Raw genomic sequence first — 19,071 nt, 5'->3', positions numbered from 1 at the left:
TACACCATAGGTCTGGTAATGCAGCAGAAAGACGTAAGAAGCAAAGCTCAGAAAATGAAATTTCACTCACCTATTGGGAGTTCCTGTGATAAGATCATCTGTCATAGATGATTTTGAACCAGAGTGAATCCTCCTGAAAAATAAAAAGATATAATAGTTTTGATGGAAAAAACTAATAATAAATTAGTTGTTATATATAAAAATGCATGTGTAAGTGTTAGCTGCATCTGATTTTTATCGATTTCAATAATTTATATCAATTTGGTAGATCCAATTTAGAGATTATTTCACACAATTAATGTGATTCTGATGTTTATTTATAAAAGTTGCGTCCAATTTGGAATCTATTGTTCTTAATATCAGTTCTCTATACTCTTACTAAGGCCTATGAATTCCCGAAAAAGTTTCCAGCTAGGAATTATAGGATTACATTACAGTCTGAATACAACTGAACTTTCGCCCGAAATAAACAGTACTAAACTCTTAATCATTTCAAATAAATAAAAATACGAAAATTATTCCATATAAGTAAATATTATTGATACAAAGCGGATTCAATAAAGATGTTCCTAGTTCTCGTCTTGTTCCTGGATAAGATTTGAGACAGATATGCGAAGAAGGTTCCAATAACAGCCCAATTCATTGATAGTTTCTGTTAATATTTTAAAAACGTCATCTAGCCATACCTCCATAGTATGTATCTGTAAAATGTGGAGAATGAGGAAAGATAATTATGGAATGAATCTGCTTCGAAAATAATCCTGAAGAAATTGATGATCTGCTGGAAAGATTTTAAAATGTAAAACGACAGATTTGACGCAAATCAAGAATGGTTTCACGGATTGAGCTGCGTTGGAATTTTGAAAATTCCGCTTTGGAGCCATTATTAAGAGAAGGGTGGGAATAGGGTGGTTATTGGTAAAAAGTGACCCGATTCCGTTGTCTCAATCTGCCTACGAATAATCCCTTTTCTTGGTTTATTCCAAGGCCTCAATCTGCCTACTCCTTGGAATTTCACGGAGGAAATGAAAAGCATCGAGAACACTGTTGATATAAAACGAACCAGTGACTTCGTGTTTTAAAACTGCACATCAGACATTAACTTAGAGCTCTGGTTTATTATACTCCCAATTAGGTATATATAGTGGAAAAGAAATTTCATAAACAAAACTAAAGCGAAAGAAGTGATGCTCAATAAATGCTTGCGAGGTAGATTTGAAGCAATAAAGCGATAATCAACAATATATTCATATATTGGATGTATCTAATAGTTCAAATCAAAGGCAAATAGCAAATAGCTCAAATTGCCACTCTAACAAAGGTTGTTGAAGATTTTTAAATTGAAACTTGAATCAGTTATTCTATAAAACCTTCAATCATTTCCTCTCTTGATGATCAAGGTTAATTTTAGGTATGAATTAATTTTTGAAAAGTTCCGATATTGTATTGAAATATTATTGTCTATTATAATACAACGCTGAATTGTATGACTCCTCATAATTTTTTCTTCTACAAGATGTCCTTATCTAGATGACTTTCGGATTTTCTAAACTCTGATCAAAAACACGTTCATTGTTATTTTTATTCGTAATTATCCCAAGACGTGCCAAGTTTCTTTTTGATTGAATTATTTGATGATAAAATTACAGCATTACGTCGTCCTAATATGTAAGAGAGAAAATAATACTCCACCATAAAGACTTTTTCCTTTGTACTTAACACGATTCACAATCATAATAGGAAACGTCAGTTTTACTGTGTATTTCGAGCTGTACTCTATTGAAGCTATTCTTTTTGAAGGATTTCAATTGCACAAAGAAGTCATGTACAAAACAATAATTAATAAAAAAATTGAGCAATGAATAGGTATGATGAGGAATTAAATTATCAGGGAAATATTATTTTTGAATCAATTAACATGAAACTTAGAGAAAAGTGAGAAAAAAATCAGAACCAGATGATCTATGATCAACTGTTGTGGGAAATAACGTAACCGATTAATATGGCATGAAAATCCTACTAATTGAAAGTAAAAATGAAAACAGATATTGCCACCTTGATTATATGGAAGATATTTGCTTATAATTGGAAACCATTGGAAAATATCTTTATATTAATGAATTACGAGTAGTTTATTACTGCCAGACGCTTCGCATTCACGTTTGGGTACTTTTTGCGACGATTTATATGCATTTACTGCAAATTAAGACAAACAGATATTCTCACAATCATCGTAATTCCCTTCACAAAATATGCAAAATACGGAGAGCCTGCTGTAGGAGAATTAGCTTTTGAAATAAGCGACATAAATATCAATTAGGAATGTCGCCATAGTCGCAAAAGCTCCGATTAGGGCGTGTACCAACATCCTGGCAAGCTTGTTCCATGTTGAAAGCAAGTTTAAGGAAATTTCCGACTCCATCTTAAATACTTGCACTAAAAAATGTTTTAAAGTCTTTGCGTAATTCGTTTATGGCGATTCCTTCAGCAACAAATAATATGGAAAATATGTTTCTTGGTTTCAAATCAATATTGATGAATTATATTACGCAAAATCGATATCCCCAGTGCTAACTCGTTTTAAACATACTTACTGAAATATAGAAAATAAATTTGTACAAAAATATTACGTCTTAAGCTGAAGAAAATGAAAGTAAATTTTCAATTAGAAAGCGAGGGAATATTTTCCACAATAAATTATCATAGTGAGAATGAATTTGTCAAATATCGCAAAAACTTAATGTAAAAAGAGCTACGAAATCAGAATTCATATTTGAGTATATTTTCTACATTATTTATTCGAAAATTATGAATTTTTGATGGATGATTACGTATTTCCACGTCGTATGATTGTCGTATGATACTATCTAACGACCGGGGGTGGCTCATGCCCAAGGGTCTTCTGTCCGTAACTTTTTCAAGAACAACCTGTACAAACTAAAGATATGCAAATGGACACCTCCCCGACCAATCCAACTATAAGGAAAACTTTTATTGAGATGATTTTTTACATCGTTTTGGAAGTGGGTGAGACTCCATCGTACATGAACCACATGTACCTATGAATGTTTAGACGAATACCACATAATATAAGTAGAAAATAATTTTGGGGAAATTTTAATTATCGATGTTGATTTTTTGTTTGAATTGTACCATAAGAATTTTCATCTGCCCAAAAATGTAAACAACTTCATCAGTAGACATTTAAAAATACTCCGTAGACTCCGTAAGTATGTAGAAGTTCAAAGTGCAGACTTCGAACATTTATTATAGTTTTATTTCTGTTTTTATTTGATAAGTTATAGGCTAACGAACTAACTTTTTCCAAATTTCAATTTTTTTCTTATTTAAGTATACGATTTTAGACAGTATGCAGTTCAATTAGAAATGTTTGTATTTCAATACCTCTTGTAAGTATTTTCAATAAATAATTAAACAATTTATGATAATTTTCTGAAGAATGTCTCTTTATGGCGAACGGTTTCCTTGATACGTATAACAATCTAAAAATCTACATATCTCTTTAAACAAATTTTATCGAGTTGAACAAAAAATATCTTTTTGTTAAAAAATCGATTGAAATATCCATTTTAGATATCTTTAGATTGTACCGTTGGGGAAGAGCCGCCCCCGGCCTTCATATAGTAGTGTAGAATTATTTATTCCGTCAGACACTACATGGACATACGTAATCATCAATTGAAAATTCATAATGTTCCAATGTATAATTTAGAAAGTATACTTAAATATAAATTCCGATTTCGCAACTTCAAATGCCTATAACTCAGAAACGAAGGATCGTATGAGTCCCGGAATACTCCGTATAAGATTCGAGAAGAATGAGTGATACAATGTAGGTGAAGATTGAAGAAGTAGAACAACAAACAAGAAAAAATACGAAAGCAGAAACGAATAAAATAATATATGAATAATAAATAAATAAACGAAAAAAGTGGAGAAGGAGTGATAATGTTCGAATATGACACAGTAAGAATTGAATAATGTATACAAATTGAGAAATATTATAATCATATGATCCATATTGCCTTAAACTTTTTCCGTTGTAAAGCTGCTGTTTGAAAACCCAAACCCAAAATTATCAATCAATTATCATATTAAGTTAACATAAAATTTCATGAATTATCATAATGTAATATTATTATCAATTCACTTCGCAACTTGTTTATGGAAATAGGATGGAATTTTCGCTTTGAATATATTGCTTCATTATATTAGCGGTTATTTTTCCAATATCAAACAAATGTGTAAATTTCCTCTTGTTGGTATGTAAACAGCTATTAGTTTCATATTCATTGCTACCGTATAGCGAGCATAGAGCTGCATCTTGATAGTTGTAGTGTCACTTAAATCGAATTATTTATGCTGAAATATTCCGGTAAGTCGAGAATTTCCATTAACCTATTTACCAGACCGGATAACTAATTCTCATTAAGAACGTATGGGTACAGGATTTGCAGTTGGGAATGTTTCTAATAGGGTATTCGATTTTTAAATAAGTAGTTAATCGAATAATTTCAGTGGAACACTTTAATCCATTCAGAACATTGCATTTCATCTGACACCCGATAAATCGTAGTATAGCATTAGGAAAAGAAAACGAAATGATCAGTTTCACTTTATTATGCGCGTAAATATTTTTACTCTATATTTTCATCGTTATTAAACTGTTTGAGTTTCATCGTGATGTGTCAACAGAAACCAATGTTAAGAAAACTTAAACTTTTATTGGATTCGGAAAAAATTATTAGAAATTCATTATAATGACTGCTTTTTCTTCATTTTTAATAGCAACATATTGGAAGTTTTGTAATATTTGTGATTTGCTTTACAAGTATTCTATTTGTATGTGTCAATAAGTCACAATTACCCTTGCCCGACATTGTGTTGATATTACAATTTGATCTTAGAATATATCAGCAATTTAAAGCTAACTCAAATTACTACTATGTAACTAGCTAAGGTAGGTAACCTTAGTTCTGATACATTTGGTTCACTAATTAACATACATCTCAAGACACACATTTATTTTTTTGTTACAAACTCACTTTACCAACTCAAAAGGTTCAATCCTTTTAAGTCTTCTTTTTCTTCGTTCAAGGAACTTGATTCACTTAACATTGATATGATGATGGAGTCGTAGCTCATGACTGAAAAATTCCACTATAATCTATAATCTTTGAATGATTTGTAGAGTACTTTGAATAGCACAACCCCGTAGTTGAATACCATACGACCAGATTGGTATGAGAGTATGTTTTACAAAGTATAATCTTGTTGTGTACAGGAAGTTTTTGCCATTTCTTTTTAATATGAGCTTTCCACGATAGCTTAGCATCAAGAGTTGTATTTTCCTGTAAATTGTATATATGTATCTGTTGTTTTATTCTATTGGTATAGTTCATATGTATAAATTCTTTTGCTTCAATTATCCACTTTCTTATACATTTGTCTATTTTATTCATTGATACCTGTATATTTTCTGCTACTTCTTCATGGCTATTTCCCACAGCTAATATGGCTGTATCGTCAGCAAAGTTAATTGGAGTATCCTTTTTTAATTTAGGCAAATCATTAAGGTACAAGAGATATAGATGTCGTATCAAAACACTCCCCTGTGGTTCTCTTGCTTTAGTTCTCCTTAGAAGAGAGTAGACTTCCTCTTATTTAATTCTGATGTGTCTGTGTGAGATGTAGGATTCTAATATTTCAGAGAACTGTATAGGTGTATAGTACATTTTATGTTTCAACCAAATGCCATCGGCACATGCACCACCTCAAGAATTATTATTATATTATATACAGATTGTTTTCTTTTAGCGCCATTTTTATGATATTTTTACTTCGTTGGACTAAAATTTATAGTAAAGTGGCTTTCCCTAAATCAAAACTGATGAAATGGAATCAGAACATACTATAATGAATTTTAGATATTTAAGCAGCATGATTAAAATAGTTTTGACAATACAATGAGAAGGGAGATAGAACTCTAAAAAGAAACTAGTATGTAGTTAGCAAATATAGGATCCAGCAAAGCTTCTTTGATATCAAAATTCATTTATTCATAATATATTCAGTTTTCTAGATCACACTCAAGAACCAGCTCTCTCTATCATCTGACCAAAAGTTCCAAGCTTCACGAAGAATACAGAATAATTATCAATAAAAAATCTGTTTAAATGAATTTATATGTTGAATTTTTCCTTCGTAATGGCAATTGTGCATGTTATATTCCCATTTTCAGTAAAATTAGATTCGTCATTAAATTATATTTCTCTAAAAGTCATTACTAACTTTAAATGTCTACATTTGAAATAATAGGTAATATAACCACATTTATTAGAATATTTATCGAAGCAATAATACAAACTAAATTATTTCCTTATCATCTGAACAAACCGGATTCGCATTATAATTGCAATTTACTATAACTGCAGAAGAACCACATAATTGGTCTACTTAACATAGTTAGGAACAACTGTTTTGAATGTAAACTAATAACTTCTCAACATCGTAGAATAACAAGACAAAGCGGAAAATTTCTATTAATATAATTAAATTTCGAGGGCAACCAACTTTATGGCACGACATACCATAGTACACCAAATTCGAAACTTACAAGGCATTTTGGCATATTATCGTACTTAATCTCACTCGAGTGAATCTTTCTAGTTAGCTTTATACCTGTTTACTCGTTGGTATAAGCCTCAATATAAATATTAATTTCGTACAAATTAAAGTTTAATGCGACTGATGATATGAATTAGCTGGGCTACAATTAGTTCAAACCTAAGACGCTTTGATAATTGGAATTTTCCTAACGTAAATCATATTTTAATTATGTTTAACATATTAATTTTCCACATTAAGAGGCCTGATGTTGGTATTATACTCATGACATATCCCAGTTTACGTAGCTTATCAGATTATGTAGAGCAGTTATTTCAGTCAGGAATTAAATTACACCACATAAAGGTAGGTTTTCGAAATTTTCTTTTCCCTAAAAACAACTGTTCAATAGAAGTGTGCTCAAGTGAGCTCAAGCCATGGTAATCATTTTCTTTTTCTTTTTAAGCATCCGAAATGGCTGAAATTTCAGTTAGAATCTCTCAAATCATACACTTATAAGTGTAGACATCTTCTGATTGAGTCTGGAAATTGTATTTTGCGTTGTTTGCTATTTCTAGAAGATTTTAGATAAAGAACAAGTTACCTCAATGCCAATACGAGGTAATATTTAAGATTGTTTAGCTCCAACGACCTATGCCTCTAAATATTCTGTTTTGCAAGAAACTGGATATTTTAAAAATCGAGTTTCACTTCATTTCAAAGTCTCAAGTTTATACAAATATCGATATTTAGCTTAGAAACGTATATATAATAGGGAGTTACTGAAAAACAAATGCAAGATATTTTCTTTTCTTATATACGCGCATGATAAGAATTAGGACTTCGTTATAGTATAAGCCCCAGAGGAGACCAAACTTGGAGACATGTCCAGCTGAATTTTTGACTATAATGGTTTTTGGTTTAGGTTAACTAAGTTCAGTATTCGAGATGGAATCTCTGCCAGCTAGATTATGAGCGTTTTCGTATTAGGAATGTGGCAAAGTTAAACACTAAAGTGTACTCATCTCAATATATTCCGAGCTTTCGAATACTTATGTATTCATCATCTGGGAACTAATTAGATAATATCCGGCGGCTTTGAATTATGTGGTTTCTTATAAAAACATAAAATCAATGTATTCAAATTGACGATTGATAGAATTAAACGATTAATTAATAAGTCAATTTGAATATTAAATTCTGAAATCCATTAATTTTATGTTTTTACAAAAAACTAGACAATTGAAAACTTCCGGATCTTAACTAATTATTGCCCAAATGAATACATGAATATTCGAAAGCTCGGAGTATATTAACATAAGTACACTTTGTTGTTTAAGTTTGTCACATTCTCAATACATACATTCATTCATATAATTCAAAAGAATTGTGTTAATTCTTTTTAAAATAATGATAATATACTGTAATATACGCACTTTCAACAGAAAGCAAGTATAAGAGGGTAATTTCTATTACACCCGATTAGATCGAGTGGTGCTTGCCGTATGGTGAAGCCTGTGGATATTCATCTTGATCTGTATGTTGTAGTGTTCATAAAACACGTCTGCTTGTTGAGAGAACACTGCACACTGATCTAAGTGCGATTATGTTCGATAGGTCAGAAGAGCATTTGTCGTCATAATATCGGCAAAAGTATCGTGCGAGCAGTATTTGTGACATTGCCACGAGATACTGCTCCTAATCTCAACACCCAACACAAATATTCTTATTAAAAACTCTTGTTAATCTCACTTTAATATCGAGATTGAAATGACCAAAAGGAAGTTTGAAAACAATACATTTTCTGTTGAAAGTAAATTACTTCACGAAAACATTTTATATACATAATTACTCACTAAATGGAATGATGATTTTGATATCGATAGATACAAAAACAAAAGCCACTTTCTTTCGGTTGAAAACTTATATTCTCAATATGTTCAATATAATTTCATCATATCCTTTGTGTAATGAATAAAATAATGCTCAGTACGAATGAAAAAATAAATTACTTACCATAAACATTAAACGTTATCATGCAAAAATTTTAATGCTAGAGTACGGGTGCAAAATTATTTCAAATATTAGCCTGGATACTAGGAGATTTAATCAAAATTTATCTTCCATCTCTCTTTTCATTTTCTTTCCCGTGAACTTTTAAATTCGCTGAAATTTAATAAAATCACTTCTGGCGGTTTCTCTTGAAACAAGGAGATTCTGCTTAATCTTCCCTGGGATATTTGATATATAAAATGATTCGTTTCATATCTTAACGAAATTGTATAAATTTTATCTAATTGGAATTGGAATGAAATTGCCATCAATATTTTCCATAGTCTCTTACGGAAAAGTGAAAAACAAATAGTAATATTATTGATGAATCGAATATGAATATCGGGTGACTCAACTAAAATCTACACTCACAAATATTATAAATTCGATTAATACCAAAATAAGTTATTTTATTCTGAAGAGAGCTGAATTTCTATCGTAGTTTCATACGACTCACATTTTAAGAATCTGAAATTAGTTAATAAATCATTTTGGAACTACCTATACTTACTTACAAACCTTACGAACTCGTCTACTGACGTAGATCGTGAAGCCAGTCCTCTAGTTGTTTTTGTAAAATCAATTTTTAAGATGGCCTTTTTGTTTTTTTTTTTTAATTCTAGAACCGAGTTATCGAGAACTCATTTCATTTAAATAGTTGGTTGTTTAATAGCGAGAAATTAGTAAAGAATTGGCATTGTGAATGGATAGAATTAGTAAGAAGTGGTAAAATTAAAATAAATTATATCAGTAAGTGAATATTTAATGATACTATCAATGAATAGCGGGTAGTTTAGTGTATCCAGAGTAAGTGTATAAATAAATTAAGTAAGACCAAATTATTTTCTTTTGTAAAAAACGGAATTGGGATTATTTAAATTTTTAATTCTGAGTATTATAGTTGAAAAGATTCAAGTTTTTATGTTATAGATGGAGTGAAACATGTCCTAGTCCTCAATAATTGTTGTTTTCAGTTTTTCAACTAAGAAAATTGAGTGATGGTAATATAGTTCATAATCGGCTCGTGGGTAGTCAAGAACCATTGCGCACATTGGTCTTTTGATAGGCCCGTCATCAGCTAGCTAATCAGGCACCAAACTAAAAGTTTGGTTAGGTTTTCTTGGCGATTACATATTCGGAGCCTTGTTATTGATGGAAATTTGATTCATGATATTCACATGCATTTGTTAGAGGACATTTAAGATTCTTTCATAACCCAAATACTGGAGGATGGTCTAAGTCTCTTTGAAAACAAACTGTTTCCAACAAAATATACAAACTTCCATATGATCAGATACTTCAAAACCCAATATTTTTGCTACTCTACCTCAATATCTTCTAGACAACAATAAAGAATTTTAATAGAATGTCGTTAAATTGCATCTTAAATATTACGTAAAGATAGAGAACAAGCTGTAACATTGCTTGGAAGTGAAGGTAGAAACGTTGCACACCACATTCCTTAAAATTAGAGAAAGTTTCGTTCTATAATTAACGAAGCAGCTTTTTTCGAATAAAAGTCGTTTGAAATAAATAAAAGTTTATTTGCAATAAGAATGAAAACGGCTCCTGAAATTCGAGTTATAGAATGATACAAAATCTACTCAGAACACCCAAAGAAAATACAAAATACTACTCACAAATAGAAACTATAACATTGTCATTCATATAAATCAATTGCGTTTTTGAGATAAATAATACAATAGTGTCGTCAATTATTTTCTAAATGATTACGAACCATTAATAAAAGCTACTCAAAATCACTGAATTATCAAATATAAAAAATGACTCAAATATATTTTCAACTTTGACATAACAAAATAAAGTCCGGGAGCGGTCAATGCTGCTATGTGCAATAATAGGGCCAAGGATAAAACAGTTTATCTTCTTAAAATGGGCCATATTTGCATAAAAAAATTGTCCGAACCGAAAAAACCATTTGTTTAAACAATTGCGATTTGAACAAACATTTTTCGCAGAAACGCCGGGTATATTTGGATTCAGCGGCTCATAAGCATACCACTGTTTTATCTTTGGCCCTATGAATGCACACGGCAGCATTGACCGCTTACTGACTTATAACTTTGCAGAACATGAGCAGTTCCAAGAACTATAATATACGGTGTCTTTAAACTTTTCGAGATATCAAATTCGAGAATTCTTTAAGCATTCTTTAAACAATAGCTTCAAGTATACATATCGATTTAAGGGTTTTGTTTGCTTTTGTGGTCAATATAGATCAAATATTAAAAATATTCGCATTTTGATATATTCTGTTCCGCTCAGTGATATATCTATTTTCAGTGATTCCTATAAAGTTGAGTTACAATTATCATAAATGCTTCAGATCTACCCAAAACTGTGTCGTTTAATTTAATTGTATCAACTTTTTAAAGTAGAAATTGATGAGGAGCATTATTATTTCTTCAATTTTTTGTTTCTTAGATCTTTAATATGTTCATGTTTTTGAAACGTCTTGATTTTAGGTCTCTTCTGTTATAAAGTTTTTTTAATAATCTTATAAGAAGATTGACGTTTCAACTACTTATATATAAATTCAATTAAAAAGATTAAAACTTCTTGGAACGGAATTTAATACACGGAAAAGATAAGTTTTAGAAATGGTTCATATTCATAAGAAAGAAAAAAAAGACCTGAATAATTTAAATAAGTTCATAGCTCTATTTCAAAAGTTCTAATACAACTACAAATAATTTAATTGATGACTGCTACACATTTTGGAGATGGGAAAATAGGGAAAACATAGATTTCTATTTTAATTTTATTTGTGATTCTATCCTACAAACGTTATTAAAAAAATCAAAGTCAATAAATACAGAAATTCCTCTGAAAGGACTCAGATATTGATGAGTTGATTCCGATGTTTATGAATTTTTAAAAATACAGAAACCACTCACATATTGTGTTCAAATTAATCATATTATTGAAGTTCAAATGTGTTTATCAAATATTGAAATAAAGTCGGTAATCAATCTCTTCTTACTGGAAAATCCACGATGACTTGCCATGTTAAAAACTAGTAAACAAGGAATTTTTGGAGTGGATCACCCATTAATTTTGAATTGAAATTTTTCATTTGGTGTAACTTTTTGACTGGACGTGGTGTAAATCGAAAAATCAATGTATGTTGTTACATTCTTTTTCTTTTTTTGCTCCAAACAATATAATGGAACAATTCCAAAAAAATTGTAGATGTTTCCGAGTATTCTCAACAAGAAGCTATAGAATATAATGTGACTCAGACTAAACTACTCATTCAGTTCTAGACAGTAAAATCTAATGAATTTAACCCTCAAGTAAATACAAGAAGTCCACCCGATGGTAATTGATGTCAATATAACTTATGATGATTATTATAGCTGTTTATTCCCAACAATTTTCACTAACCCAGCTCTGTTCTGTTTCAATTATAAATTAACCCCTTTTCCTGAGTTTCATATATGTGGGAAATCCATATTAGAGCTTTTATCTAATCCGTTTTTTGTAACTTTCATCTCGTCGCCCACAACATAAAATATTTCATCCGAAAATGCTACAGAATAAGCATTCCATAGTTTGGTTTTCCTAATTCCGTAGCCCAGCTTCGTGTCACATTTTTTCCAACGCTCTTGCGAACTTTATCGCTTAATTAGTGCCTAATAAAATACCAAATACCGAGAAATATTTTGAAATAGTTATATACAATAAAAACATAGAGGAGCTATGTAATCACGTAATTATTAAATGTTTACGTTTCTTGTGGTAATTTACATCGATGTTTTCTTATGAATTCCGAGCCTTCGAATCTATTTGATTATTATCATCTTCATATCTATCATTACGAGCTTCCCTATATTTATTTTCAAGTTCGTTTCAGGTCCTCTTCACATAATGAGACACTATTATATCATTGGCCTCCATCACTTATATTGTGAACCCTACAAACTGCTTCGTGAATAAAATGCTTGACGATAGTAAATCATTCAGCTGCAGCTTCACTCAACTTTCTATATATTAGTTCAATTTTTATCAAACGTAATACGAAACAGACCCGCAAGATCCCTCACACGTTCACAAACACACACCACAATTCTTCGTAAGCCTTCGCATCAGATTGCTTGAACACATCTGGGAAGCTATAATAGGAGTGTTAGTGACGCCTGAAAACATGTTGAAGGTTATAATATCAACGGAGGCTGTCTGGATCGCACCGAGTACGTTTGCACGTTTATATGTTGAGGAATGTTGGTACTAAAGATAATAAAAGGAGGAAGAATCAAAATTGAGACAGAAGAAGCAAGTGACTGTAAAGCTAGATCCTCCCTCCGCGAGTAATGTCTTACATACCTATGGGAAATATCTCGATTCTGTCTAATCACGTAAAACACCAAACCTTGATACGTAATAGTATTTTCACCCAAACCTCCAAGAAACTTGTTACGTTCTTTGTCAAGTATTATAGTTCAGTAATCACTTGTGTTTCATAATCACTTTTCAGTTTTTGAAGAAATTATTGAAAAAGTCCACCTTTCATTCTATTCGAAAAGTTCTTGGAAAACCCAAAACCAACTAAGACAGAAGTATGTACCACACTAATTGACCTGTTACGTTGTGGGTCACTAAACTTCTATTTCATAATAGAGTTTCTTAGAAAATTTACTTGTTGTTTTTTTAAAAAAGCAATTTGTTTCTTGATTGAAACAAAGATTATTGTAGTTACTTTTTACTATCGCTCCCTTCTTCAGCAATAATTGCTACTTCAAGTCATGCAACGATTCCTCTCCGTCCCTGCACAAGCGATTTTCTTAACTTAAGAGTTGTACATGTGTATACTATTCGCCCTCCAGGTGGTGGATGAACATGAACATAAATATGTTTCACAGCAATTTGGAAACATATGGGGTGGGCAACTAAGAAGGCTGTCGGTCATATCTCAGGATCGGATTATAATACAGCTTTAGGCAAAAAAATATAACAAAAGTGACCTCCAGAAACACCTGGAAATTATTTTTAGATTTTTTCGATAATATTCAAATTTTTTGAGGAACGCATCTTGTTCAAACCCAACTTTCTTAGATTTTTATTTGTGGGAAGGAATAAAAGATCTCGGGGTCTAACCTAACCTAACTTTTGTTATAATTTTCTATCCCTGAAGCTGTAATATAATCCGTTCCTGAGCTACGACAGACGGCCGGTCTTAGTGGCCCACCCGGTACACTTTCAATGAAGAAATTACGACTTTTTACAATACGATTTGACCGCAGAATAATCTGAGACTTGTGGTTAAAAAAATTCGCCATTTAATAACATCCTTTCACTTCGAGAACTCAACATAATGTATCAAAATATTAATTAAGAGTAAACTCCATCCATTTATCACTCCTTTTTAGGGAGAGAATGAGTGGAGAATAAAGTATTCACTTGTGATGTCGACGCTTCTCTGACATTTTTCAAATGAAGGGCTCAGAGCTCAGGAGCTTAGAATTCAGGCATCAGGGACTAGTGCGGTTAAGGATCCATCCATTTGTTAAAGGACAAGGACGACTAAAAGAGAGATAAAACAGCTTCTTTATCAGTAAAATGAAAAAGTGGAAATTTTAAAATGGTTTGTGGGCCCGAAATAACATTTTTCAAACCTTTGTAAAAAATGAATGAATGGAATAACGAAGTTAATAACCGGAAAAGATATTTTGCAGTTGATATTATGTACTATGCCAAAGAATGATTATTTTTAATAAATATCATTGATACTTTTTATCCTTTCTACAGCAGCATTTAGTATTAAGATGGATTTATAAATTCTGACGTTCACGCTCGTGATGATGCTATCGTTGACGTTACGTTCGATTTCACGTTAGCTAGGCGTTGAAACACGAGCACGGATGTTTGTGTTTATAAATCACACTTCGTAATCTGTTGAATTTAAGTTGAACGCGAACGAGGACGACAACACGAGCGCGAGCGTAAAAGTTTATAAATTCAACTTTAAGCACTTTCTCAGGCAGTGACCATTATTCTAGCTGATTCATTCGATATACACAAAGCAATTGGATACCGCGGCGTTCCGACTTTGGATGGAAAGACCTGACGTCGGAACACAATGTCCGTACGCCTACACCGGCAAAAGTTGTACCAATGATTAGCTGGCTATCGAATTGAGTTGGCCGGTGCAATATATATTATTCGAAGTATTTGTAAAACGCTTTCCCATTTTGAATTATGTTTTTTATAGTCCAGTTACAAAAAAATTCCTTAGTATATATTTTTATTACATGATCCTCAGTCGGCACCTTGCACTTCTACAAACTTCCGGAGTCTACGGAGTATATTTAGATATTTACTGATGAAGTAAGTTCTACACGAGACGGTTTTATTAAGTCTCATCATTTATATTCATGGGTAGATGAAAATCTTAACAGTATAAGGGTGATTCCGTTCTAACTGTGATTTTTTGTATTCAAAATTTCAAGATTTTAAAATTTAACTTTTCTAACTTTTTTATGCATATTATTCATCTATTTTACTGTAAAAATAAAACTCTAAGAGGAATTTACTACAACTTCAAAGTATCACGAGCAAGACACAAATGTCGGATTTTGAGTTCCACGGTACTGACTCATTTATCCACGGTACTGACATGGTAACTTAAGATATTAAACAACAAGTGCATCAATTTTCCTCAGTTTGATCATAAACATTAGAATATATAAGGTAATTAGTTCAAATCATTTGTTACGACAAAAAAAATTAATAATTTATCGGTAAATTCTAGGAATGGACATGACACGGTACTGACATTCAAGTGATGTAGTATAAGTTTTCTTTAAGTGGCAAGTTATATTGTATAAAAATAATGTTTAAATATCTTAAGAATTATTCAATTAACACAAAATTTTTATTAATTGATTATTAATTAATGACTAGTACAAAAAAACAATACAGGACATTGAATATCACAGTTATAATGGAATCACCCATAATTCAAACTAAGAATCAAAATCGATTATGTGTTAATTTGTGAGCAGGAATATTGGGTAATATAGGTCCATATTATCTTGATAATAGCCTGAATGGTCAGGTAATGATAATTACAATTTCTCCAAATTGATTTTCCACCCACGTTATGTGATATTCCTCTAAATATTCGCAGAAACATGTATTCATGCACGATTTAGCCTCTCATCACTTCCAAAAACATCTAAAAAATCAATTTAATAACATTTTTCATAATAGGTTCATTAATCGGGGAGATCACACTGCATGGACACCACTTTTCCCTGACCTAATTCATTTTTTTCAAGATATCTTAAAAGCTTGGTATATTCAACACCAGAATATGCAATACAAGTAACGAAATGATCGATAGAATAAACTTCCATTGTGACGCCATAAGTCAGAATCTTGAAATGCTTTTCGAAGCTCTCACTTCGACCATTTATTATAGTTTTTTTGGTATCATTTGATAAGTTGTAGGCTAACCAACTAAATTTTCTACATATCAATTTTTTCCTTAACACGATTTTTGACAGTAAGTAGTTCAAACAGAAATTTTTGTTTCTGTTTCAATACAAGTGTTTTCAATAAATAATTACAATTTATGATAATTTTGTTCAGAATGTCTCTTTGTGGCGAACAGTTTCCATGTACAACGATCTAAAAATCTACATATATCCTCAACCATACATTTTATCGAATCAAGAGAGTGCCTTTTTGTTAAAAAATCGATTGAAAAAGTAATTTTTGCTATCTTTAGCTTGTTCAGGTTGTCCATGTAAAAGTTACAGATTGTTAACCATTGGGCATGAGGCGCCCCTGGCCTTCAGATAGTAGCAGAATTATTTATTTCGTAAAACATACTACATGGACATACATAATCATCCATTAAACATTTATAATGTTCGAATGTATAATTTAGAAAATATACTTGAATATGAGTTCTGATTTCGCAACTTTATGGGCCTATAACTTAGAAACGAGTGTTGTATGAGTATGAGTATTTCTATGGCACAGCATTATTTTTACGTCATCTACTCTCGAATTTGAGAACACCCTAGGCTGTGAGGTATTTTTTTTTAAATATATGTAATAACAATGAGATCTACATTTGTGTTAATCAGATATCCAATATATTTCATTTCAAAACGCCTGATTCATTTCATGTTATTTCTCTTTCGATTTAATCTAAGTTGATGAGATGACCCATCATCATTTCTGGGAATTTTTTATAGAGGAAAATGCATATCTTTTACGGAGTTCTGGTTTAATCTTCGCATTCACTAAATATTTATGAGTGTTGTGTTTCACCGAGATGAGCCATAATTTACTAAAATCAATTTCTATTTGAACTATGTATTATTTCCGAAAGAAAAATATGAACAAGATCCTAAAAAGCTCTCAACCAGTCTTCGAACATACACAAAATAATTTTATTGATAGTTCAATATCAAAAGTAAGAAGTGGGCAGAATTTTGAATTCATCTGATGTAGAGAAATCGAATACAAATATGATAAAGATACAACAATGGAATTAGAACAACCTCGTAACAAGAATATTTACATTCAAACAAATATAATACAAGTAAACTGATCTGTCGCTTATACCTCAAGGCGATATGATCTAAAATTAATCATGAATAGAATAGAGAACACGGGAGATTCCGTTCTTAACAACAAATTATTGTTTTTAGTTCCATTATCAATCAAATTAATTTTATATCATCTTGGAGGTGGTATTACGTCAAACTTTCACCAAGCAAAATACAAGTGAATTTCAAAATAAACTTGTTCATCACGAAACAAAGTGTAAAGTTGTTTTCTGTTGTTTGGAAACTATACGATAACGCAACTACTTCCAAGATATATGTGATGTCTTGTATTTAGAGAAAGCCGCATTTTCAAGTTTTGGCGTTACTCTTGAACAAGTTCTTGTATTCGTGGGAAACTCAGCATATGAAATGAGCGTAAGTAAGGTCACATATGCTTCATGTAGATCCTATATACAAGGTATATGTACCATGTATCTCAATAAGATTGTATAATTCGATTTGAAAATGGAACGGTTTTTATCTAATAATATTGCATTGTAAAGGCGAAATGTTTCTTGTAAGTACGAGAGCCGTTTTTTTAAACCTCATATAAGCTATAAATAAAAGATAAGATAAGTTCATATAAAACAATAATTTTATTACCAAAAGATTGGTACACATTGGACATAATCACCGAAGAGATTAAGACATTTGTCATATCTGTGGACAAGCTTTTCAATACCCTTCAAAGAAAGTTGCCGCCAATGACTTTAAGTAGAGTACAAAACAGACCTTGAAACTTCTGGAAATTCCGTACGGTTTTCTTTAATCATTTTGTCAAGTCGTTGATCCAAGTCATCTGGAACGAAAGATTTGTGTCCTTAGCCCCCTTCATCATGCACATCATTACGGCCATCTTTAAACTTTCGACACCATTCACAGACAACACCTTCACTCATGAAGTTTTCCCCATAAACACGACTGCAGCACTATGGCCTTCGCCCTGTAGAGTGTATAGTGCGAGAGCTTCGCAATCGCATACAGCGCATGCCCGCTTTGTTTTTCCCGCGTAGTAACTGCACGTAGCGATCGGAGGTTGATAGAAAACGGCCCTCGTATAAAATGAGAAATCAGAAGAGCATACGTGGCTTTGAACACTTTGAAAAATATGGCTCTAGCCCATCGATGACATAGTGGATCTATACTGTGAGCTTGTAGCGTTAATTAATGATGTCAATTTCGAATTGTGATTTTCTATTTCCATTTAGTTATATTTTCTATCAGAAGATCATTAAATTCGAACTAGAAATGTTACTTGTCTTTGATTTCCTCTCATATTTCAATTAATTAGAGTTCATTTTCATAAGACAATAATCTGATTGAATGATAATGTTAAATTCCATAAAACATCATGCTTGGCCAAACGTTTGCTCATATTAGAACGACTTGTATTGAACAGCTCAAGAACTTGTGAATATTCATTTCCCATAGTAGGGACCATTTGAAATAATCATATTCCAGCAATCAAGATAAAATGGAGAAATATTACCTGGTTTGTGTATTGATTATTTAAAAATGATTCTCATTACTTTTACTTCGAAAAGAGAATTCAATGGATATTCTAATTGTTAGATTTTAATTCTAATCAAATGTCAAATAATCTCTGTGGTCATTCACAATTCGAATCTATGAATTACTCGTAATAGATTACCTATGACAGAATTATGAATTTTTGCCCTAATTGTTCAAGTGCTCTCTTACATAGATAGACTTCTTTTATATACACCAAGGATTCCTAAAATTGACAGTTCTAAAGATTTTGATAATTAAATATATGTTTCCTTTTATCTTCGAGGTTTTTTAAAGT

The 19,071-nt window shown here is 31.4% G+C and overlaps 1 protein-coding gene across 3 annotated transcripts in view; it reads right to left on the bottom strand.

Annotated features, from left to right (window-relative positions):
* LOC130899651 (chondroitin sulfate N-acetylgalactosaminyltransferase 2) overlaps positions 1 to 19,071 on the bottom strand; it is a 260,579-nt gene that overhangs the window by 130,496 nt on the left and 111,012 nt on the right. For all 3 annotated transcript variants that reach the window (XM_057809742.1, XM_057809744.1, XM_057809743.1), the window contains one exon: positions 71 to 133. In XM_057809742.1, the coding sequence (XP_057665725.1) occupies positions 71 to 105 (35 nt within the window). In that variant the 5' untranslated portion in view covers positions 106 to 133. The remainder of the gene's footprint in view (positions 1 to 70; positions 134 to 19,071) is intronic.

The sequence above is a fragment of the Diorhabda carinulata genome, chromosome 11, assembly GCF_026250575.1.
Source record: "Diorhabda carinulata isolate Delta chromosome 11, icDioCari1.1, whole genome shotgun sequence".
NCBI classification, from domain to species: Eukaryota; Metazoa; Arthropoda; class Insecta; order Coleoptera; family Chrysomelidae; genus Diorhabda; species Diorhabda carinulata.
Note: the sequence above shows the minus strand (reverse complement) of the source record. Positions and strands in the feature narration are given on the sequence as shown.